The sequence below is a fragment of the Maniola jurtina genome, chromosome 4 (genome assembly GCF_905333055.1).
Source record: "Maniola jurtina chromosome 4, ilManJurt1.1, whole genome shotgun sequence".
In the NCBI taxonomy this organism is placed as follows: Eukaryota; Metazoa; Arthropoda; class Insecta; order Lepidoptera; family Nymphalidae; genus Maniola; species Maniola jurtina.
The window spans coordinates 14896135-14920458 of NC_060032.1; the positions used below are offsets into that span (position 1 = coordinate 14896135).

The 24324-nt window shown below is 36.2% G+C and overlaps 5 protein-coding genes across 5 annotated transcripts; 4 read left to right on the forward strand and 1 right to left on the reverse strand.

Annotated features, from left to right (window-relative positions):
- The first annotated feature begins 159 nt into the window (after positions 1 to 159).
- On the forward strand, positions 160 to 2915 carry LOC123864139 (protein-serine O-palmitoleoyltransferase porcupine). Its single transcript, XM_045904411.1, has one exon. It carries the CDS (start codon positions 378 to 380, stop codon positions 1701 to 1703), a length of 1326 nt encoding a protein of 441 aa, XP_045760367.1. The 5' UTR covers positions 160 to 377; the 3' UTR covers positions 1704 to 2915.
- Positions 2916 to 5316: 2401 nt separating this feature from the next.
- LOC123864148 (torsin-1A) lies at positions 5317 to 8059 on the forward strand. The gene is made up of 7 exons (XM_045904424.1): positions 5317 to 5327; positions 5362 to 5594; positions 5910 to 6184; positions 6379 to 6530; positions 6888 to 7033; positions 7471 to 7618; positions 7859 to 8059. The coding sequence occupies exons 2-7, from the start codon at positions 5390 to 5392 to the stop codon at positions 7980 to 7982; spliced, it is 1050 nt and encodes a 349-aa protein (XP_045760380.1). The 5' UTR covers positions 5317 to 5327; positions 5362 to 5389; the 3' UTR covers positions 7983 to 8059.
- Positions 8060 to 8471: 412 nt separating this feature from the next.
- On the reverse strand, positions 8472 to 11137 carry LOC123864163 (autophagy protein 5). Its single transcript, XM_045904447.1, has 5 exons — positions 10798 to 11137; positions 10400 to 10605; positions 10064 to 10188; positions 9654 to 9854; positions 8472 to 9303 (listed from the first exon to the last, which is right to left on the reverse strand). The coding sequence occupies exons 1-5, from the start codon at positions 10951 to 10953 to the stop codon at positions 9197 to 9199; spliced, it is 795 nt and encodes a 264-aa protein (XP_045760403.1). The 5' UTR covers positions 10954 to 11137; the 3' UTR covers positions 8472 to 9196.
- A 439-nt stretch (positions 11138 to 11576) lies between these two features.
- Positions 11577 to 13525, forward strand: LOC123864164 (ribosomal RNA small subunit methyltransferase NEP1). Its single transcript, XM_045904448.1, has 3 exons — positions 11577 to 11903; positions 12367 to 12610; positions 13118 to 13525. The coding sequence occupies exons 1-3, from the start codon at positions 11760 to 11762 to the stop codon at positions 13438 to 13440; spliced, it is 711 nt and encodes a 236-aa protein (XP_045760404.1). The 5' UTR covers positions 11577 to 11759; the 3' UTR covers positions 13441 to 13525.
- Positions 13526 to 18585: 5060 nt separating this feature from the next.
- LOC123864738 lies at positions 18586 to 22407 on the forward strand. The gene has a single exon (XM_045905364.1). The coding sequence runs from the start codon at positions 18586 to 18588 to the stop codon at positions 22405 to 22407; it is 3822 nt and encodes a 1273-aa protein (XP_045761320.1).
- Positions 22408 to 24324: the final 1917 nt, after the last annotated feature.

A 24324-nucleotide genomic window follows, 5' to 3' on the forward strand; every position in this document is an offset into this window, starting at 1 on the left:
TGGAGCCAAGCATGGAGCCAAGCATGGCAGATTTTTAGCCAGTGTTGGGCACACTGCAACCCCTGCAACGCCTGCTTTAAAACAAACCACAAACCACAGAGCTCAAACAAACCACAAACCACAGAGCAAAGAGTAGGTACCTATGTTAACAAACACCACTACGTTACGTTTCCACAGAGTATTTTTTACATCCACAAATCAAATGTTGATTGTAGATTGTTTAGAAATTTGAAATAGGCAATCAAATTTTTCTAATATTTAACTCTATTTATCCAAATACTACGAAATTAATAATAAAGAGAGTTGTAGATATGCGAGAGTATCTTGCACTGGTTCTGTGAAATAACAGTTCTTAGCCGGTGCGCACGTCGGATAAAATGGATGAAGACGATGAATACGTTGAAAACTCTTGGACTTACATATCTTTATGCGGAGAACCAACGCTGTATGAAGGACTGCGGTTTGCTAAGGACTTGATCTTGGCTAATCTATGCTTTCGCATGATAATACAGTATGTATCCATGCCTCACAATGTCAGGCACAGTTTATCTCTAATTATCGGTAGTTTTCTTCTTTATTATAATATCGGGTCCAGTTTTGTTTGGACTGTAGGACTTGCTGTTGGTGCATATGTATCCATTATTGCTGTATCAGTTGTAACAAAAAAAATTAGAGGATTTTTGATTTCACTATGTGTAATTCTGTTTTTATTATTGTGTGAGATATATGTAACAAATCCAAAAATGTGGCAGCAAATAAGAGGTGTTCAAATGATAGTAGCAATGAAAATTATTTCTGTGGCCATTGAATTAGATAGAGGTTTATTTAAGCAAATGTTAAATCCTGTTGAATTTGGAGGGTATGTACTTTGTCCAGCAAATTGTATCTTAGGACCATGGATATCATTCCAAACCTATAATCAATATCTGGAAGTTAAATTTCTTACTAGTCGTTGGATTAAAATAATATTTGTAAATCTTGTGATGTCTATGGTATTTTTAATTCTATCTAATTGTATTGTGCCTTGGTACATAGATGAAAGTGGAACAAAATGGTTAGTCGCTTATCGTGATGCTCAGGCATTCAGAATGTCACATTATTTTGTCTCGAGTATGTCAGTTGTATCTATGACAAGTGCTGGTTTTGGATTAACAAATGATTGCCATTCGGAGCTGCATGTAACAAGACCAATGTTGATTGAGTTGCCACGATCTCTTGTTCAGGTTGTTATTTTTTGGAATATCCCAATGCATCAATGGTTAAAGAATTATGTATTCAAGACTTGCCAACCATATGGTCAATTTATTTCAATACTTACAACCTATGCAGTGTCATCTTTGCTACACGGCTTTAACTTTCAATTTTCAGCCGTCCTGCTCAGTATAGGTACATTTTCCTATGTGGAATATAATTTTCGGTACAAAGTGGCATCTGCATTGGAAGTGTGCTGTTTAGCCAATCCTTGTGTGAAGCAGTGTGAACACAAGTACAAGAAGAACAGTTTACTGGCAGTTATAGTTAACACTGTGTTTTCTCTAATAACTGCTATTCATTTAGCTTATTTAGGTGTGATGTTTGAGGCATCCTTTTCAGTGCAAGAATCTGGTTATTCTTATTACCATACTATTAATAAGTGGGAAAATCTCAACTACTTCAGCCATGCTCTTGCAGCCTTTATGTATGTGATATATTTGATGATGTGATTATCTTTATTATCTATTTGTAATTAAGTATGAACATGATTGTGAATCTCCAAACCTGATGTGAGTAATGATCTCATTGTCCCAGTATAGATAATAATTTTTTCTAGGTAGGTATGCTTGTTGAATTACTAAGTATAGTTATACATAGCTATGATAAAGTTGATATTCAAATTTGAATTATAGGGAAGTAATAAGGGAAATGTAAAAATTAAAAACAAAATGTAGTTCAATTTAGTAATTATTTAATGCATACTCTGACTGAATTATCAATTAAGCATCATACTATTATCACATGTCATTGAAAATCAAATCATGATCATTGAAGTCTTATCAAGTATTTTGTATTTACTGAAGTTTAATGAAATGAGGTAGGAATCTCAGTAAGGTTAGTCTTTTTACAATATTATGTACCTTAAGGTAAATCTATGTAGTATAATATATGTATAACCCTTCTCATTCTGAAAGAAGACCCATGCTGCAATATCAGCCTAATGCTGATGTAGTATAAACTTTATATACTTAATATATTATGTAGTTATAACTTGGAACCAACTTTAAGCATTACTTTAACATTGCACAATTTAGTGGCATTTAATGCACATATTTATACTGTCAGAAGATTTTTGTGATATTTGTACACATTGTTATTTAAAGTAGGTAGAAATATTTTTCTAAATGTAATAACATTCTTTATACATTATACTAATTTAATATAAAATGTCAACCAATTATTTTACAAGCTCTTGCTGATTTTTATAGTTTATAATATATTTTAATTTGCAGTTAATGCAATTATATTTGCTAATGCTAAAAAAATACATGACATATTCAGTACTTATAATATAAGTAACAGTATTATGAACTTTTACATTGCACAAAAAATGTATTTAACACTGCGCACTTTGACTCTGCTCAGACTTAAGACACTGTTAAAACGAGACAGCTTTATAGTTATACCTACCTCTGGAGTAAATCTGTCTCATTTTAACTGAAACTTAAGTCTAAGCAAAGTCAAAGTGCACCCTATAGATGTCAACCTTAGACACTGCATACAAATAACATGCAACACACTTTCAGTGTTCTTTTTGTAATACAATTTAATAATTATAAATGAATACTTGTAGTTGTCAATGCACTTTCCAACAAAAACTGTAATGTAATATTTCTCTTGAAACTGCCAAATTTTAGTAATAAATTATTACTTTCAACTTCTTACTTAGGTTTTATTGATTTATTTAGATTGCCTACCCAGCGTGAAACAAATATACATAAAAATTCAAAAATTCAAAATGTTTTTATTCAATTAGACTTTTACATGTTCTTTTGAATCGTCAAAAGCATATACCACTGGTTCGGAATGCCTCTCCTACCGACAAAAACCAGCAAGAAACTCGACGGTTGCACTTTTCAAAGATTTGATATACAATATTATGCCATGTATAAAAGCACTCTGAACTCTGAAGGGATGTATGTGACTTCAAGTTTCAACCAATATAAAATCCGACAAGATTCTTTATACATTACTAAACTTATTATAAGCTCAGCACTTCAAATTTTACAACCAAGTTATTTCATCATCAGTCAAATTAAATTCTTTCTGAAATTGACTATCATGAGTTCTCACATTAACAAAATTTAAGCAATTATTATTATATATAATCTGAATTCTATAGTTGATTTGTTCATCTGTAGCATGTTGACAACATGGTTCTAAATTATTAATTGGCTCCTTACTACTGCTAAAGTATTCTGGTCTACTATACAGTACAGTTGTTTTGTGATCTTTTACAACTTTTTGTATAATGCTAAGTAACTTCTTTAAATATGAATCCATCTTTATTATTTTAAAGTCTTGTTCACTCCAATAAAATGCAGTGAGGGTATGAAAAACTACTAATGATATATTAAGATGTTTTGTTAAGATATTTTCCAAATTTTGTATGGTTAAATAGAACTGTGTTGCATCAAATATTTCTAATACATACAAATTTTTAAGAGTCGAGTTAAGTATAGCATCAACATTATTGATGTTATATTTAGATGCATTATTAGTGTTATTTATATATTTCATAATTTTACTTCTCAATAAATTTAAAATTGAGTTAAAATACAAATTTCCATCAGTATTGAAAATTATGACTCCTGCCTCTGGACCATTTAAGTCTTGTGGAATTAAAGCTTCACATATAAGTTCAGTAAGTAGGCAACTTGTGTTACCATCACTGTATAGTTCAATGAAGTCACCTTGTTTTGGTCCATTTCCAAATATAATCGGATAAAACCTTTCAATTCCGGGTTTCTTTGTTAATCTGGCTAGCATTTGTATTCCCGATTCAATTTTAATTCTGCTTGTAGAGGCACTAGTAAATAGGCATTTTCGAGCTACGACGTGTGAGCCGTAGCGAGTTTGGTTAGTTGCATCTAGCCCGTTGTATCATGTTGACGTTTACAAATTGTAACTTAAAATTGTGAATTATAATATATATTTTTTTAGTGTTCATTTTTTTTTTTTTTTTTTTTTTTTTTTTTTTTTGTACACTGCTTGATTCCATTGCAAGTTGTAACGGTTGTAACCTAATAAAATGGAAAGTTCATAACTGCCTATAGAGTGTTTTACAAAATATGAATATTTTATTTACCTACCTACCTACAATTATTTCCTGGATAAATGAAATTATACCTATTTACACTTTTATCTAATGAGTATTTTGAAAATTGTCGCAAAAATCTGTGCGCTACTTTTTAAAATTTTGTTATTTTACGGCCTCGGATTGGATACTAAGTCATTTTTTAAACTGGCTTTACGGCTCTGGATTCTATGCTCTTTTAAGCCTATGAAAGCCTTTTGGGGCAGAGCTGTGATGAGTTAGGAACCAGTGCAGTGGTTTCATGCCATGCTGATTCGTTAACTGTGTGTTCAACCACAACGATGAATGATAGCTACCGGGTAATAAATTCTTATTATGACAAGTAACTAGGTATTATTACAGTTTACTTAATTTTTTTTGCATAGATTGTTGAATACTGAGTAACGAATCACCCTAACGACGGGGCTCAATTACTAAGAGTATGTAATCACTATGTTTTACTCGATTGTATAAATACGGTAAAACTTAACATGCAGTGCTGCCAATTTAGCGACTTAATCGCCAGATTTGACGACAATATTTCGAAGACGCGAGCGAATTTTTTTCACTTTTAGTGACAAAGCATTTAGCGACTTTCTTGATTTTTTTTAACAATGAAATGGAAATCACGGTCTTATAGATTACTTGTACCTATCGTGTACTGCGTTGTAACTTGTGGCCGAAAATGAGTCTGACTTGCTTCTAAACGTCAGTTCTTTGATATTCTTATTTATATTTGACACAATGAAAATTAAATAAAGTTTGATTTTATTTAAAGAAATCATCAATTATTTTGCATTAATTTTCTATTCTGATTTTAGCTTTTAACTTTTTTTTTATGTGGCGACTTTTTAAAGGTGTTAGCTACAATAACAGTTTTAATGATTTGGTAACACTGAGAAAATGACAGTTTTACATACATACTCTTCTCTTTAGTCTTTGGTATTACTTTACAGTTGACAGGTTGACAATTTACCTATGTTAAGTTGTTTACAAAGTGTATTTTAGTAATCATTAAATACCTTTTGAAGTAATTACCAAGTAAACTTTATATGAAAAATGTTATTTAAAGCTCAGCTAAACTCGATTGTAATTATAATAATAATAAGTACCAACTGTGTCCTATCCGAATTTGTAATAGCATCACTTGTTGGGACTGCTATTGCGGCTACTGGTTTGTTTGGTTGGAAAACCATAAAATCGCATACATATTGCCGTTTCAAAGAATGTTGTGATGAAAAATACATTAATTTCGATTTGGACAGTAAGTTCATCCAATTCCGATTATTTTGATATTCAAATAACTTCTGATACTTTTATTTTTGTGCAGTTTTCTGTTAATAGACCTTGAATTTTGAGTTGTTTTGTACAAAGAACCAAATATTTCTATGTAAGTATACTATGATTATTAGTTCTTTGCAAAGACTTCTAGTATACATAAAAGTCTTTAGTCTTTGCAAAGGACTAATAATTCAATTCTTAGTAATGTACTAATGTTGAAGTTTATACAAACATAAAATTTCATTTGAAGTATGCTTAATATTTACTTTTAATTTAAAGTATATTCTCTATTTTTCAGAACTTAAACAATCCTTTTCACAAAAGATGTTTGGCCAGCCTCTTGTGAATGAAATCACCAACATTCTAAAAGCTCACAAGGAGGCCTTATATGACAAAGATAAGAGAAACAAGAAGGCACTTGTACTGAGCTTACATGGATGGTCTGGAGTAGGAAAGAATTATGCTACCAATATGATAGCTGAAGCAATCTTTGAAAATGGAATGGAGAGTCAATATGTAAAAGTTTTTATGGGAAAGAAAGATTTTGATTGTTCCAATATACAAGAAACTCAGGTCAGCAAAAACAATTCCACTTATTAACATACACTAGTACATTAGCTAACTAGCACCTGCATAATTTTACCACTGGGTTTCACATGCTCACTAGCATGAACCTCATAAATTGCTTTGCACACTAGCAATTGAAATTTTTAAACACTAGAATATCTATTGTAAAACTACAAAATAAGTCAAATAATTTTTTCTAGAAAAACTTGATAGCCAAAGTTAATGAGATTGTGAAGAGCTGTCCTACATCACTGATTGTATTTGATGAGATTCATGAAATGTGTCCATCTATTTTGGATGCCATAAAACCAATGCTAGATCACCACCATGCAGTTGATGGAGTTGATTACAGGTAGGTTTTTAAATATAAAGGTGATTAATCTAAGTTTGGAACCCATCCGGGGCCCTTTCTCCAAGCAACTTAGCTTGCGACGCGGCGCCAATGAGATTGCGAACCACACAGGCTGCACACTGCAAGGCATGCTGTTGGGTGGGAGGGGTTTTGCTTCCTAGTTTCAACTGTACTGGACTGGCACTATCACTGTAGTTATCAAGTTCAGCTGTATGAAAAGGCAACATACTGGTGTTCGATGGATACTCTGATCTCTTTAATATTAGCGTAAAAGTGTGATTGGGCTATTTTTTCTGCCTTTTGCCTAATAAGTTATAAAGAAATAAACATATTTTATGAACAATTTGAAATTTCCAGAAATAGCATATTTATATTCATGTCCAATATTGGTGGTAAAGAAATTGCAATGAATCTCCTGGAACTTTATAGTCAAGGAATTAAAAGAAATGAGGTTGAATTCCATAATTTTGAACCAATAATACGGAGGATTTCATACAGCACTGGTAGGTTTTTTTTAATAATCACAGGTTTGTATGCCTTTATCTTACCTAAAAAGGAATAGCAATCTGTGGAATCTAACCTGGCTGTATCACATCACACTTCACACTAATATTATAAAGGCAAAAGTTTGTGTGTATGTTGTATGTTTGTTAGTCTTTGACACAAAACTACCAGATGGATTTGGCTGTGATTTCTTTCTTCTCTCTGGGCTGGATTCTGCACTTAAACGTTTCCGTCTGTTGTGTGTTTGGCTGTGATTTAGAATGGAGATGGATTATACCCTGGATTAACACATAGGCTTCTTTTTGTCTTGATAGATACAATTCTGAACATTGCTCCATAGATTCTTTATCTCTTAATAGTTTTTGTCCAATTCCAAAAATTACACTATGCTAACAAATTATTATGAAAAGATTGAACAGAATAATTATATTTCCAGGTGGTTTTGAAAAATCTTCAACTATAGCACAACATTTAATTGATCATTATATTCCATTCCTGCCATTGGAGCAACACCATGTTGAGATGTGCGCACTGGCAGAGTTTAGAGCCCATGGTGTTTATCATCCAACCGAAGAAATGATTGCGTAAGACATTTGATTCAATGAAACCTTTAACTTTGAAGTTAAATCTAGAAGCTTTAAATATGTATAATGTATATAATATTTTTATTTGTGGTAAGTTAAAAAAAATATATATTTGTCAAGTTACCGCTACATAGTATACCAGTGGTAGATACTTTTGACGATTCGAAAGAACTTGTAAAAGTCTAATTGAATAAAAACATTTTGAATTTGAATTTGAATACGAGTTAATTTCTATTTCAGGGATGCATTGTCAGTTATTACATACGGACCAACTGAAGAACAACCGATTTTCGCAAATAATGGCTGCAAAAGGTTTACAAAACAAGTGCCTTATGTAATACAAAAACATAAAAGTGAATTGTAATAATATGTGCTATAATTTATGAATTTAGTTTAGGGTGTCTTGTGATATTTTGAGAAACAGCTAGGCTTTAAATAATGTCCTTAAGTTTTATTTGTACCTGCATTTTTACAATCCTGAAAGGATAAAGTATGAACATTTTACATCATGCTTAAAATAGATGCTAAGATTTATCAATCAGCTTTGTGTTTTGTACTTTTGTTCTATTGCCTAGAGAAGACAAACTCTTATCGATAATTTGATGACTCCTATGTACCTATAGTGAATCAATTAACATTTTTAGGTATTTTGACTTCACACTATCACATCACACTAATATTATAAACTAAGGCGAAAGTTAGTGTGTATGTGTGCTTGTTACTCCTTCACGCAAAAACAACTGGACGGGTTGGGCTGAAATTTAGAATGGAGATAGATTATACCCTGGATTAGCACAAAGGCTACTTTTTATGCCGGAAAATCAAAGAGTTCCCACGACATTTTTAAAAAACCTACATCCACGCGAACGAAGTCGCGGGCATCGGCTAGTTGATAAATAATAAATTAAAAGACTATTTATCAGTCTAGGTCACAAAAATTAAATGAAATATAATTAATATGAAGAACAAATCTAACATATACAGGTAAAAGTAGAGCTATTTACAATTTTCAGCCATTTTCTAAACTAATAGAATAATACATCTGTACTTAGACAAAATTATAATGAAATTACAATCAGGTTATTGGATAATAATTATAATAGGATCATGTTCATTTAATATAAAGGGCATAATGTATTTTTCTGCTAGCCCCATGTAATTTACCTCTGCCATGGAGATATAATCTCTCACTTACCTCATAAGTTCATTGTACATTTTTATGTATGTTGTCATCATTGTTTTAAACATATTTACGTACTTATTTAACAAGGATTGTAAATATTCTTATTTCATTCATTTTGTAAATAAAACATTTGTACAGGAATGTAAAGCTTTTATTAACAATAAGTTACAAATTATGATAAGAGTATATTAAATTATTTTTAATTACCATAAAGCTTGTAAATAACACTCAGGCTCAGACTAGTTTCACTCTATAAAAACTCTAGCATGCACAAAATAAACTTAGACAGCATCAACTCAAATGTTTATGAAACCAGAATGTGAGTTGATAATCACCACCATGAGTTGTGGTTACATTGGTATGGTAGTCCAAGCCTCAAAAATAATAAAGGCAGTTTAGCACAAACAAATGTGTAAGAAATTATCTGGATAACTCATATGTTCTGAAAGCCACTGAAGGGGTGTATCTAACGGTATCAATACACCATGTGTCCTTAGCTTCACTGAAAAAGAATAGTTGAATAATATAATCGCCATATGATACTTATTTTTTATAAATATTATGTAATTCCACAAATGTATATTATAATCTATACGTATAAAAGGAAAACTTGACTGAGTGACTGATCTATCAAGGCACTGCTCAAACTACTGGATGAAATTTGGCATGCAGATTGCTATTATGATGTTGACATCCACTAAGAAAGGATTTTTGGAAATTCATTCCCTAAGAGGGTAAAATAGAGGTTTGAAATTTGTTAATCCATGTGGGTGAGATCGAGGGCATAAGGTAGGAATTAATATAGATCAAAATGTTATTGTTGCTATACATTAAAATAAAACCATAACTTACCATCTGGTTTATCTGGATATAACTCAGATAAAAGTTGCTGCACGGTTTTCCGACTGCTGTCAAGGTTTTTAGGGTTAATTAATCTTTGGCAACAAATGCCATCATCTGAATATATCCTTATGGGTATGTGTTTAAACCCTTCATTGTCTCCATGGGATTCCATTAATCTTCTATTTATGGCCCAAAACTGGTCAAATTTATCTGAAAATAATTAGAGTTACTATAACAATCAATCATTCTGGTATGCAAGGAGTGCAAGGACTAATAAATGATTATAATAATTATGATTAATAATTGTTATTATTTGTTTTAACTTCTTCACCCATGTATTTGTCTTTAACTTAGTAAGTACTTTAGACTAATATATTACTTCCCTATGGCAATTATTGATATAACAAAAAAATCAATACCATTTTGCAATCCCAACCACAGCTGATTATGGTCTTTCTTTTGCATTGTAGACATGACTTGACCTCTGTGCTTCAGTACATCTGCTTCCTTTACTGTTGACATATAGTGTGCTTCAACAACATCTCTAAAATAAATTAAGCATGCATATTATAATTAACTGTCTTACAATTTTAAAAATTAATAAAGAAAGAAAACTAATTTATAAATAAAGTATGAACAAACAATTAGCAGCAGTTAATGACAAAATAAAAAAACCAGGCCAAGTGCGAGTCAGACTCACACTGAGGGGCACTGATTTTATTAGCATATCAATAATTGTAAATCTAGAGACTTACTTATTAGGGCAATGTAATAAAATAGTGTCAGGGAATCTTGTAAAATGTACTGTTAAAGTCCAAGGTAGTTGAGGATCATTCCCACAGAATAAATCATACAGAAAACCAATTGGATAGTGCCATTTCAGAGGCTGCCCGTTATAATCTAGCCACATCTCGTTGTCTGCATTCTCCTGGGAAATATATCTCAAAAAATGTCTCTTCATCTGAAACAAACATTTAGATTTGTTGAAAATTATGTTATGCTTTCATTTATTTTTTCAATGAGTAGTCTGATCATTGAAAGCTGAGTACTCAGTCATTTAGTAATTTGAAAGGCTCTAGGTTTCTGAACATAGTGTAAATCTAAGAACTTTGGAGAACTACACTGAAACAAAACATGGTCGTAAAATAAATACCTTATCAGTCACGAGAGGAAAATAACTTAATCGTGGCACCATTACGTAAAAGGCATCAGGTTGTTGAATTTCCATTATTTCCTCCTGAGCTAGCTGAAAGCAAATCGGTAGCTTTCCATCCCATATTTCACGTAAAACTTCTCTGTCGTTAGCCATGGTATTGATTCAAGTATTGAGTTTTAAACTAGAGATGTCATTACAATATTTAACACCATTAAACACCTTTTGAAGTTTACTTTGTTATTTAGCTACTCTATCAACAAATTACCAAAATTATAATTTTATTTTTTAATAAAATTAAATGACCAATTGTTTTTTCATTTAAAGTTATTTTTTTAACTTATTTAATGTTTTACGGCTCTGGGTTCTAGTCCTTTTGTGCTTGTTTCAAACTGGTCTGTGGTTTCAAAGTTCATTTTTTTAAACTGATTTTACGACTCTAGGTTCTAGCTCTTTGAGCCTATTTCAAAAAGTTCAAAACAGATTGTTCAAAAAGATTTGGCCCACAGAACACCAAAAACTATGTAATTACTACGTTTTCAGATCACTCACTAACGGCATACTGGACAATCCGGCATTAATTAATGCCGGATGTCGGCATGATAATGGTCCATTAGTGGTCATTGTCATTGGGGTTTAAAAAGCTAGAATCCAGAGCCGTAAAACCAGTTAAAAAATTGTCATTGTCATTGATTGACAATAAGCTCAAAAGAGCTAGAACCCAGAGCCGTATAGCCTGGATACTATTATTACTATTATACTCTTTGGTTAGTAAAAAAAAATCAAAACATAACCTAAAAAATATTTAAATACACATGTAATATTTTTTAAGTTTTGAACAATTAACTAAATATACGTACATTATCAAGTATACAGTCAAAAATAATAAGAGCTAAGGGAAAGAGGAGTAAAATACTGATAAGCAAATCTGCAAGTGGGCTGTGGTGGTTGTAAACTTTATCATGGGTAAAAAAAGGAAACTAGCTCCAAAAACCGATGATTTTGAATATGATCCCATTCCAAAACATCTGGTTACATCACATATAAAGAAACAAGAGAAGCGTCTCATAGTTATTCTTGAAAATGCTCAGTTAGAAACAGTTAAGGTATGGTCTACATATTTTCATTTATTAAACTAAAAATCCTTTAAATATATTATACCTACACAAAACGAGAGAAGAAGTGTCCTTTAAAAAAAGACAATTATTTCTTTATTCATTAACTTTTGTCACATATGTGTAAAAAATCCGTGTATAAAAAATGAAATGCAGGATTATACGGATTGTGAACCAAAACAATATCTGAGCACCCTGACTCCACATAATCTTGTTTGTCTTACGTCTAGAGCTTTTGTAAAGTTGAAGACAAAAGCTTACAAAGTTAGTGCTGAAAAGTGAGCCAATGAAGATTTTGTAGATAAATAGTGAATGAAGGGACAACAAACCTCATCAAAAATCAAAAATCATCAAATTCTGGTATAGCCCATTTAAAAAACTTAACACCCTACTTTATATTGTTTCGTTCTACCCTCTAAGGAACCGTAAAATTTGTGTGTTTTAAACTCCACAGAGTGGGAACAGTTTTGAGCTCTTAAATTGTGATGACCATGCCAATATACTGCGGAAGAATGATCGGGACCCAGGGTCTTGTCGGCCAGACATCACACACCAGTCCCTGCTCATGTTAATGGATTCACCTCTAAACCGAGCAGGGCTCTTGCAAGTCTATATACACACGGAAAAAAATGTCCTCATAGAAATTAATCCACAGACAAGAATACCTAGGACATTCAAAAGATTTGCTGGCTTAATGGGTATGTTATGTAATGTTATTATTCAGTTAATATTAACTATCATATGATGTCAATTTTATTGTAGAATATGAAAAATGATATCTTAAAAAGTGATCTAAAATCATGCTACTAAAAATACAACTACAATCTAATCTAATTCAATCAAATTAACCTGTACTATCCCACAACAAATACAACTGTCACATGACAAATACAGAAAAATGTAAAACATATTTCATGCAACAATATTATGTAATATGTGATACAATTTAATTAATTATCCACTAAATCTCATATCAGATAAAAATTATATATTATTTTGTTATCTGTTCGAAAAAGATTCTGACGAATTGGAAATCTCCTCCTTTTTTGAAGTAGGTTATAAATGATGAGCCATGATAGCCTAGCGGTTTAAGACTTCCCACTGGATATTAAAACTTAAATACACCCCGGCAAAGCTGCGAGCAACATCTAGTCATGATATAAAAGGATAAGTCTATTGATATAGTTATTGTTTTTGTTTTTCAGTGCAACTCTTACACAAATTTGCTATAAGGGCATCAGATGGACCAATGAAGCTGCTTAAAGTCATCAAAAATCCGATAACTTCACATTTGCCTGTTGGTGTGAAAAAAATCACCATGTCTTTTAGTTCAAAGATGGTGCAAAACTGTCGAGAGTTGGTACCAAAGGATGAACCCATAGTCCTCATTGTGGGGGCGATGGCTCATGGCAAAGTGGAAGCGGACTATTCAGAAGATGTGATATCAATCAGCAACTACCCTCTGTCAGCTGCTTTGACTTGTGCAAAATTGTGTACTGCCTTTGAAGAAGTATGGGATGTTGTATGACAAAATTCTAGCATATTTTGTAACATAATATTATTATAGTTATTACTTATTAATAAATGTAACATATACTTTCGACTATTAATGTGTTTTTATAAAATACAGTACAATCTGGCAACTGGTTGAAACTTATCATTATAATATTAAAGTAAATGATATAATATGCTTTGGATGAATTTTCAAAATCATACATATGAGTAGTATGTAGGTAGCTGGTAAGTACATATACAAAAACCCGAAACCGCATGTCAGTATTGCGTTATATGACCGCAACCACAGACTTGATAATCAGACCAATGGCTTAGCAAAGGCTGCAATGGGTCAAGTTACCAATTAGCCTAGAAACACATTTTCATAATATTATTAACTCAACATAATATAGGTAGCTGAACTAAAATTAAATAAAAACTAAATAAGCCCAATAGAGAACGTCTACCTAGCGAATTGTACTTTAAAAAAAAAATACGACCAATACTCTTGATGTGTTACCGCTAACGTGACTACGCAGTTTTGGCTATCTAATCCTACTAATATTATTAATGCGAAAATGTGTTGGTTTGTTCTTGAATCAAGGAGCAACGGACCAACGTTATTACTTTGCGTGGTCTAAGTAATATAATACAGTTATTATAAAGAAAGATTGATAAAGTGGCATACCCTCGGCTGTTTTTTAGGTCGGGAAATCAAAGATTCTGCGGGATTAAAAAAAAATCTAAAAAGCCACGCGGACGAAGTCGCTGGCATCGCCTAGTCGTGGCTAATATTATTATAGTGAAGCAAACTATATCTATTATAAATTACTAATTATTATTAATAAGATTTATCTCTTTTATATCGCCTAACTTAGGACATTTTTTTTAAGTCTTTAAGGAGTTTTTTCCTTTCGGAACACGTCACTCCGTAAGGCATCTACATTTATTAAATTACCTACTTTCGTAAGGCCTTCTTGTACAACCATAACAGAGCCCTAGCCTTATCCGACACAGGTTGGGATGGGGCGCCGACACAGGTTGGGATGGGGCGCCGTTACAGCCTCCAATTTGGCGAAGCATGGGAAATCATGTAAATACCTCCCATCTCTCCGCCTCGTTATGAACACATTCTACAAGGCACGAAGTGAGCTTGAAAGCGTTAAAAATATTCTTTGGAAGCTCGTTAGGATTAAGATACGACGACACATTCTTTGACTGCCAAATATGAGCAAAAAATCGCGTTCCCCTCGCCAGTAGCGGAAACGTCGAGACATCCGCCAAATTAGTACCAGCCGCCTTACAAACGATACACTGGGCCTCGGCAGCTACAAATATCCAATTAGTAATAAGAGGAGACGACACTTCAGTTTTTTGTCTTGCATTTCTACTAATATGAAGCGTGTTTTCAGTTCCATTACTATACCATGTATAATATTATTTTGTTTCAATAGGCCGCAAAATAGGGAAATATTGGTCATATTGAACATGCATATCTAACCTCTTTAAAAAACGGCTTGGTTCGTTTGAGAAATGTCTAATGCTTGAAACATAACCTACGCTCCTTAATTTCAAATCTAACGAAGCGTTTTAGGTATACTTTTTGACGGCCTCCCTGGTGCAGTGGTAATTGCTGTGGTCTTATTAGTGGGAGGTCCCGGTTTGGAATTTTATAATTTCTGAATCTCTGCTCTAGTCTGGTGGAAGGCTTCGGCCGTGGTTAGTTGTCACCCTACCGGCAAAGCTGTGCCGCCAAGGGAGTTAGCTTTCCGGTGCGATGCCGTGTAGAAACTATTCATGTTAGCCCGCTTCCATCTTAGGCTAAATCATCACTTACCATCAGGTGAGATTGCAGTCAGGGGCTAACTTGTATAAGAATTTAAAAAAATTACTTTTATAATAGGTAGTATTATGTTAAGTACTTACATGTAAGTACCTAATGAAACGTATGTAGTGTAGGTACTAACAAGCTGCTGCCACGACCGGTCGGTCACAGCTCCTCGAGTATTCCAGGCTAGATTCTCGTCAACATGCCTTAAAAGGCGTAAGCAAGTAACTCCACAATGACCAATTAGTCGCATGATGAAATATCATAGAAGAGTTGGCATCGACTCGTTGGCACCCGTCGAATACGGAGCCCTACAAAAGTTGCTTTTACCTGCTATTTATTAACACAAGATTCCTATTTCATAATAATCTGCCTCTAGGTGCAGGGAACGATAATAATAATTCTTATATCATTTATACTTTTATATCATAGGTTAATATTATCCGTCTTAACTCTTATGACCTGCGCACACTGGAGGACGGGGCGGCAGGGGGTTTTTATATCAATTGAATTTAATATTTATTTAATCGAAATAAGGTATATATTTCAATGCTCCGCAAATGACCTTGGAGCATCGCAGCGCAGTTTCTCTGGAGCACCGAACATTGAAATATTATATACCGTATTTCGATTAGATAGATATTTCTATTCCATCCTCCAGTGTGCGCAGGCCCTTCTGAAAGAGGACCGGTGCTCAGTAGTGAGCCGTCGATAAGATGAGATGTTGAATCGTCTTTACAGTCGGTTTGATAACACTAATTGAAACTGGTTAGTGCTTATCGACAGATAAAAGGAAAACGTGGAATTTTATCTTTGTCGCTGCCACCAGCCATTCTGTCGCTTGCTGACAAAATTAATAATGCACTCCACTTAGTTCCTATCAGCTTAGAAATAAGTTTTATATTGGAATGGATTTGTTTCTTAGTAGTACGTGTTCCCGGTCGTGTATGCCTAAGCTATAAATAGTGATGAGCGAGATATAAGCTTTCATGCCATTATATTAATGGACCTACCTGTTTGGTAATTATTATTTAAGCGGCAACTCCAGCTGTCAAAGTCACGTTGTCGTTTTGTCGTCTGACAGGTGACAGTGTCACTGTCAAAATTCATTCATCGGTTTTCGGTTGGAGCGGCCGCGATTCGCCACCTTCTCTCGGCATAATTGTTAATTTAATTTCGGTTAGAGTGCAATAAATACCACATTCCACCACACCCACTAAACACACTAAAGTGCATCAAGCCAGAAGCAAGAAGAATCGGGCCCGATATTCGCCGGCAACGAAGAGCACTGCACGAGGTACCTGCATGCCCTACTCACTATACAGCGATTGATTAGGAATTTTGGGGTTTCTGGGGAGCTCCGCGAACCGCGGACGAAACATTTGGTAGCAGAGCGTGGTTTTCGGTCTTTTTCGTGATTAATACACGATATTTCTTGGTTATAATACGAGTTTCAAAGTTTTTTCTATCTACCTACCTGTCGGTAAAAAATAAATTACCGCGGGTTGATTACGTAGACACGTTAAGGTGGCACCTCACGTACCTATATTGTAAGGCGGCTACTCACGTACTGATTTTGTTGAGGCCGACACATGGGTTCTTGGTGATTTTTGGAAATCGTAAATGATTTGAATGTGGTATTTTATTAATTCGGTTATGTTTTAATTATTTCGGTGTTTTACGTATTTCATTATTTCGGTATTTTATTATTTCGGTATTTTACGGATTTTCGGTTTTTCTTTTCGGTTTTTCTTGGATTCCTTTTATGCATTAAAGATGTCTGTCAGAGCGAATTGGTCCCAGTTTAGGGTTAAGCTACAATGGTTGTTGGACAGCGCGGACCTTATAGATAGGCCCGACCATTCAAGGCGCTTATCAGTACGACTTCTGACTGTGAATTCGGAGTTCATGAATTTGGAAAACTCATATCAGCGCATCCTTGAGTTGGTGGATGAGGGTGTTCCAGCTGAGAGGGAAATAGTTCTGGGAGCCCGCGCGGATTATGCACGTGCTTTAGAAGCTTTTGATAGACTAATGTCGATTAAGTTAGAAGAGGCTCCGGCAAATTCTAGCAGTTCTACGGTAAATGCTAGATCGGAGGTCGCCGATCTGGACGCGCTGCTGTCACGTTTGCCAGCCCTTCGGCTTCCGTCCTTTGCTGGGGAGATGGACCAATGGGTGGGGTTTAACAATCTATTTGATAGTCTGGTCGATAAACGTTCAGATTTGTCACCGGCACAGAAACTGGCATACTTGATGTCGTGTTTATCCGGTGAACCCCGTGGATTGGTCCAACACCTCAAGATTGCGGATGAAGGATATAGTATTGCCCGTGATCTTTTAATGAAACGGTATCAGAACACTCGGCGTTTAGGTGACGTACACGTTGACCAAATTTTAAAATTACCTACTATTTCGGGTCGGCTTAACGGTCTTCGGTCACAATTTTTAAATCCACTGATTATGGCGGTTAATCAATTAGAGCGTCTCGGTTTTCCTGTTTCGGAATGGTCGTTTATACTTTTACACATATGTCTATCAAAATTACCAGCGTCACTTAAATCTCGTTTTGAACAAAAATTTGGTTGCGAATCGGATACCATACCTAAATATTCGGACTTAGTTGAATTTTTAGAAACGGAATGCCGCTTAATCGAGTGCGCGAATTTGGAATCATCAAATCAGTATGACTATAACAATTCGAGGCAAGCGAAGCCCGCTCGCAGATCGGTTCATTATGCCGCTGCTGAAGTAAAGCAGCCATGTATATGCTGTGGGGATTCGAAACATTTGAGCTTAACAGTTTGTCCGGAGTTTAAATCCATGTCGCCTTTTGCACGAAAAGATTTTGTGGACAAGGAACGTCTATGTTTCCACTGTCTGGGGAACCACAGCTACCGCGATTGCCGTCGAGAGCTTCATTGCAACTGTGGAAGCACTAAGCATCACCCGATGCTATGTTTTAATCGGTCGGGGGTGCAACAGCGACATAATAATAATAATCGGAGCTCGGCCGAGCGGTCAGCCCCTCGCACTGGCGGGGGCTTTCGGCAGCAATCTAACGTCGGAAGGGTCAAGTCACCTCGCGATCTTTCACCCGTTCAACGTAGCTCATCTCCTCCACGACGACGTGAGGAGCAGCGAGATGACCCACGTAATGGAAATCGTAGTGACAAGCCTCGGTACGGGCGTTCTGATGAGCGAAATGAGAGTGGTAGGCGAGATGACGATCGTGCTCTCCTCTATTCACCTACCAGACGCTAGGATTCGGCGCCCACTTGCCCTTTACTAACTGTACTCTTACCCACTGTTATAGTCAAAGTCTATTTTAATTCAGAAATAAATTCGGAAATGGGGGTCACGACCAGAGCCTTACTTGACAGTGGATCTCAGGGGTCTTTAATTAGTACAGATTTAGTGGGTAGGTTGGGCATATGTTTAGATCCGTGCAGCGAACGGATCATGGGTGTTGGAGGTATTGAAACAACCTCAACTATAATCGGTCGGTCTTCGGTGACATTTTCTCCGATAAATAAAAGATTTCCTAAAATTACTACTCCTGTTTTGTGTATGCAAACGGTTATAGGAAAATTACCTACGGTGACCTTGGATGATTCGGTGAAAGACCTAGCCACCGGCTTAAGTTTAGCAGATCCCCACTTCCACCAGTCATCGCCAGTGGAACTGCTGCTCGGTTCGGATGTTTTAGGATCTCTTATGGGAGGAGATAAAATAATTTTAAATTCTATCGGTCTTACGGCTTATAACACTATTTTCGGTTATGTTCTACTTGGTCCTGTAGAACTCACTAAACAATCTGAGTTGATTGATGATTCGGAAGTCGTTGGTATTTCGGTTTCGGACACTCTTCAAAGGTTCTGGGAGGTTGAGGAACCTCCAGAAACATCCTCTCGGTCTGCTCCACTTGATCTAGAGTGTGAACAGTTTTATAAAGATAATACGTATCGGTTGGAAAATGGTCGGTTTGTCACGAAGTTGCCATTTTTACCTAACAGACCCTTGTTAGGTGACTCGAAAACTATTGCGGAAAAAAGATTTTTGGCTTTGGAACGGAAACTTATGAAAAATTCGGTCTTACGAGAGAAGTATATTAATTTTATGCGTGAATATTTGGATCTCGGTCACATGTCGGTTTCGGATTTTGATTTTAAAGGCGGACAAGAATATTTTGTTATACCACATCATGCGGTTTTTAAGGATTCAGACGAAAATGCGAAAGTACGCGTTGTTTTTGACGGTAGTTGCGTCACAAATTCGGGGGTTTCTTTAAACCAGTGTTTACATTCGGGCCCTAAATTACAAAGGGATATTTCGGAGATTTTGATGAACTTCAGACGCCATCGAGTTGTCTTTGTGACGGATATTAGGATGATGTTTCGGCAGACGCTTATTGATAAATTGGACAGAAGGTACCAGCTCATATTTTGGAGAGAGTCTCCAGATGAGCCCCTTCTTACCTATGAACTTGGAACCAACACATACGGGTTAAAATCTAGTCCTTACATTGCGATTCGGACGCTTTTAGAGTTGGCTGATCGAGAACGTGATCGGTATCCTCGGGCGGCTTCGGTTTTAGAGAACGACATTTATGTCGATGATATTCTGTCGGGATGCAGCTCACAATCGGAAGCTCTTGAACTGCAACAAGAGTTAATTCGGCTCATGCAATCAGGGGGATATGAATTACGGAAATGGATCTCGAACGATCCTGTTTTACTTCGGGACTTGCCTGACGATCATCAACAGGTGCCTCATCTGTTTGATAACCCAGACATGCAAAGTTTAACTTCGGTTTTGGGGGTACAATACAATCCTGTAGAGGATGTTTTTTCTTTTCGGACGGATTTAACTCATGGACCTTCGGTTACTAAACGGAAAATACTGTCGACAATTGCTCGCATGTATGATCCAAGCGGGTGGATCACTCCTGTTTTATTTCGGGCTAAATGTTTTTTGCAACGTCTGTGGCTTTCGGGTTTTACTTGGGATGAACCTATTACTGGGGATTTAGAAAGAGATTGGATTAATTTTAAAATTGACCTCGCTCGGATTGAAGATGTTCGGATTTCGCGATGTATGCTCCCACCAGCGGTAAAAAATATTACTATGCACGGTTTTTCAGATGCATCGGAGGCTGGTTACGCAGCTGTTGTATATTTACGCGCCGTGGATGACACAGATAATGTTTCGGTTCATTTAGTAATGGCCAAAAGTAAGGTCGCCCCAATCAGAACACGTCTGACGATTCCTAAATTGGAGTTGTGCGGAGCCGTGCTTCTACTTAAGCTTCTGCATCATGTTTGCCTTTGTTTGCAAAGGACCATCGATGTTCACGAGGTATTTGGTTGGACTGATAGTTCTATAGTTTTAGCTTGGCTTAAAACTCCACCTCATACTCTTCAAGTATTCGAGGCTAATCGAGTTTCACAGATACAAAATTCTACAGTGCCAATCACGTGGCGACATATTCCGGGCGAATTGAACCCTGCCGACTGTGCTTCACGGGGCCTAACAGCTTCGGGTCTGGTATCTCATCCATTGTGGTGGGGTCCGCGATGGCTAACTTATTCGGAATCGGTTTGGCCTGCATCAAAGGCTAATCAGGTATCACCTGCGGATTTACCTGGGATTCGGTGTTCGGTTGCTACAAATTCAGAATCACTCCCAGATTTCGGTTTCCTCGTGGAGCGTTATAGCTCCTTAGATCGGCTTATTTCGGTTACCGCGTGGATTCGGAGATTCATTTTTAATTGCCGTCGGAATAATAATCGGAATACTACGCCTTATTTAACAACACAGGATAGGAAGCACGCGTTGCTAATGTGGATCTCTCTAGTGCAGAGGGATAGTTTCGGTGCAGAGATTGAGAAAGTTCGGAAAGGCCAAACCTTGAAGGGGCATTTGAGACGTCTCAACCCCTTCATTGACTCGGACGGACTCCTTCGTGTTGGAGGACGCCTTCAACATTCGGACTTACCTTATGAAGCCAGACATCCATTGTTGCTTCCTAAATCGGGACATTTTATTGATCTGTTAATTTCGGATTCGCATTTGAAAAATTCACATGTAGGCCCAAACGCTCTTTTAGCCATATTACAACGGGACTATTGGATTCTCTCGGCCAGAAGAGCGGTAAGAAAAATCACATTCAAATGCATTTCGTGCTACAAATTAAAGGGACTCACAACCCAACCCTTGATGGGAGATCTGCCTAAAGACCGCGTTTTAGCGGCTAGACCCTTTCAAGGCGTGGGAACCGACTTCGCAGGTCCATTTTATGTAAAGTCTCATAAGTTGCGGAATCCAAAGGTCACCAAGGCCTATTTGTGCGTATTTGTATGCCTGGCCACTAAGTCCGTCCATTTAGAATTAGTTTCGGATTTGTCTTCGGAGGCCTTCATCGCCTGTCTCTCTCGCATGACCTCGCGACGCGGTTTTCCAGCGATCATTAGGTCAGATTGTGGGTCAAATTATAAGAGCAGTGACAGATATTTAAAGGAAGTTTTCCAATTTTTGGAACAAAATCGATCACAAATCGGTCATGATTTAGCTCGGCGCGGTATAACCTGGCTCTTCGATCCTCCCGCGTGCCCGTCGTGGGGCGGTTTATTTGAGGCGGCCGTAAAGTCGGCCAAGACGCATTTAAAACGTACTATTGGGGAAACAACTTTGACCTTCGAGGAACTTAGTACGGTTTTCTGCAAAATCGAAGCAGTCTTGAATTCACGGCCTTTGTGCCCTCTGTCTTCGGACCCAAATGACCTAGAGGTTCTGACCCCAGGTCATTTTCTTATCGGACAACCGCTAACAGCGCTTCCAGAGTACCCCTTTCAGGATGAAAAGACGTATAAATTATCTCGCTTTCAGTTGCTACAGCAACTATCTCAAAGAATTTGGCATCGGTGGCATTTGGAATATCTTCACACCCTACAACAGCGATTGAAGTGGACTGACCCAGCTGTCCCACCTAAAGTTGGGGATTTAGTTTTACTAAAAGAGGACAATGCGCCACCTCTTCAATGGCGCCGCGGTCGGATAGTAGCGTTGTATCCTGGGAAGGACGGCGTGGTCAGGCTCGCAGATGTACGGGTAGCGAAGGGTACAGTTTTGCAACGGGCAATCTCCAAATTGTCTCGTTTGCCCTTAGATTAGCTTTGATTAGGTTTATTTTCGATTTGGTTTAGGCTTAAATAGTTGTTAGTTTTTATTAGGTTTTCGGAAGCAGTTGAAGACTGCTTGGGCGGGGGAATGTTTGGTAATTATTATTTAAGCGGCAACTCCAGCTGTCAAAGTCACGTTGTCGTTTTGTCGTCTGACAGGTGACAGTGTCACTGTCAAAATTCATTCATCGGTTTTCGGTTGGAGCGGCCGCGATTCGCCACCTTCTCTCGGCATAATTGTTAATTTAATTTCGGTTAGAGTGCAATAAATACCACATTCCACCACACCCACTAAACACACTAAAGTGCATCAAGCCAGAAGCAAGAAGAATCGGGCCCGATATTCGCCGGCAACGAAGAGCACTGCACGAGGTACCTGCATGCCCTACTCACTATACAGCGATTGATTAGGAATTTTGGGGTTTCTGGGGAGCTCCGCGAACCGCGGACGAAACACTACCTATCTAGTTGATTTCTAAATCAGCTCTCGGACAACTTTAAAACCATGTCTGGAAAAAATCTTAACTAGGAAGCCAAGTTAGATGAAAACACTAGCTGATGCCCGCGACTTCGTCCGTCTGGATTTAGGTTTCTAAAAATTCCGTAAGGAATCATTGATTTTCCGGGATAAAAAGTAGCCTATGTGTTAATCAATAGTATAATCTATGTCTATTCCAAATTTCAGCCAAATCCGTTCAGTAGTTTTTGCGGGAAAGAGTAACAAACATACACCCACTCTTTCGCCTATATAATATTAGTGTGATAAATAGTTAAATACCTATTTAGTATTTACCATTTAGGTATTTAGGTACCTTATTTAGGTAATTTAAAAAAAAAAACTAAATTCTCTCCGAATGTTCGTAGAGCCTACGTAGACTCCGAAGATGAGCTACGGCCTACGAGCTAGTAAACTTAAAAAGAAATTGACGATCTCCTACAGCCACTTTCTATGCCTACAGCACAATAACAGTAGACCGTATAAAACAAGGTTTTTGGATTTAAGCAGAATAAAAAACCAAAATCGTTTTTTTAATCACAGCTACATCTATGTCTGGTTCCGAAAGCACATTCTACGGAAAAGAGACAGCAAGAAACTCAGCAGTTGCTCTTTTCAAATGTCAGAAGTTACAATCTTAGATATCAATTCACAAAACCAGATGGAGTTAATTTCTATACTTTATGCTACTAGTGTATTTATTATCTATGCTTTATGCACTAGAGATTCGCGTGAACCGAGTTTATAAATTGGTCGAATGGCTTTCTTTTGCAAAATAAAAATATTCTGGATATCAGCAGCCTTGCCACAGAATTAATATTCATTGCGATGCATCGATGGATTGTAGATGTAAAGTAGACTAGAGTAGCCGTTACAACTTACAATATGAGTAAATTGTCTGATTTTCCTGAGGTAAATTGTCTAATTTTCCTGAGGCAAATTGTCTAATTTTCCTGAGGTAAATTGTCTAATTTTCCTGAGGCAAATTGTCTAATTTTCCTGAGGTAAATTGTCTAATTTTCCTGAGGCAAATTGTCTAATTTTCCTGAGGTAAATTGTCTAATTTTCCTGAGGCAAATTGTCTAATTTTCCTGAGGCAAATTGTCTAATTTTCCTGAGGTAAATTGTCTAATTTTCCTGACAGCAAAAGCTTGCTAGGCTGAGTTTTCCTTCTAGTGTGTACTGTGTAAACTTATGAGCAATCTGTGTGACCAGTAGGTAAATCAACTATAGTTTAAAAAAATAAATAAATAGTATTAAAAATAAAAAAATTGAAATATTGTATGTAAATTAAAAAAGTAAATTAAACCTAATAATTTTGTTACTCAGACTCAATTAGTAAAGGAGAGCACTGTCGCCTGAGATACAGGTTTCTACCGAGTTTAGGGACAGTGGATCAATAATTTGTGTCTA

Coding starts and splice junctions, on each gene's coding strand:
- LOC123864139 (XM_045904411.1), top strand. CDS start 378: ATGGATGAAGACGATGAATACGTTGAAAACTCTTGGACTTACATATCT.
- LOC123864148 (XM_045904424.1), top strand. CDS start 5,390: ATGTTATTTAAAGCTCAGCTAAACTCGATTGTAATTATAATAATAATA. Junction 5,595..5,909: donor CATTAATTTCGATTTGGACA/GTAAGTTCATCC, acceptor TCTATTTTTCAG/AACTTAAACAATCCTTTTCA. Junction 7,619..7,858: donor CCAACCGAAGAAATGATTGC/GTAAGACATTTG, acceptor TTTCTATTTCAG/GGATGCATTGTCAGTTATTA.
- LOC123864163 (XM_045904447.1), bottom strand. CDS start 10,953: ATGGCTAACGACAGAGAAGTTTTACGTGAAATATGGGATGGAAAGCTA. Junction 10,189..10,399: donor TTATTACATTGCCCTAATAA/GTAAGTCTCTAG, acceptor AATTTATTTTAG/AGATGTTGTTGAAGCACACT. Junction 9,304..9,653: donor ATATCCAGATAAACCAGATG/GTAAGTTATGGT, acceptor ATTCTTTTTCAG/TGAAGCTAAGGACACATGGT.
- LOC123864164 (XM_045904448.1), top strand. CDS start 11,760: ATGGGTAAAAAAAGGAAACTAGCTCCAAAAACCGATGATTTTGAATAT. Junction 11,904..12,366: donor CTCAGTTAGAAACAGTTAAG/GTATGGTCTACA, acceptor TAAACTCCACAG/AGTGGGAACAGTTTTGAGCT. Junction 12,611..13,117: donor AAGATTTGCTGGCTTAATGG/GTATGTTATGTA, acceptor TTTGTTTTTCAG/TGCAACTCTTACACAAATTT.
- LOC123864738 (XM_045905364.1), top strand. CDS start 18,586: ATGGGGGTCACGACCAGAGCCTTACTTGACAGTGGATCTCAGGGGTCT.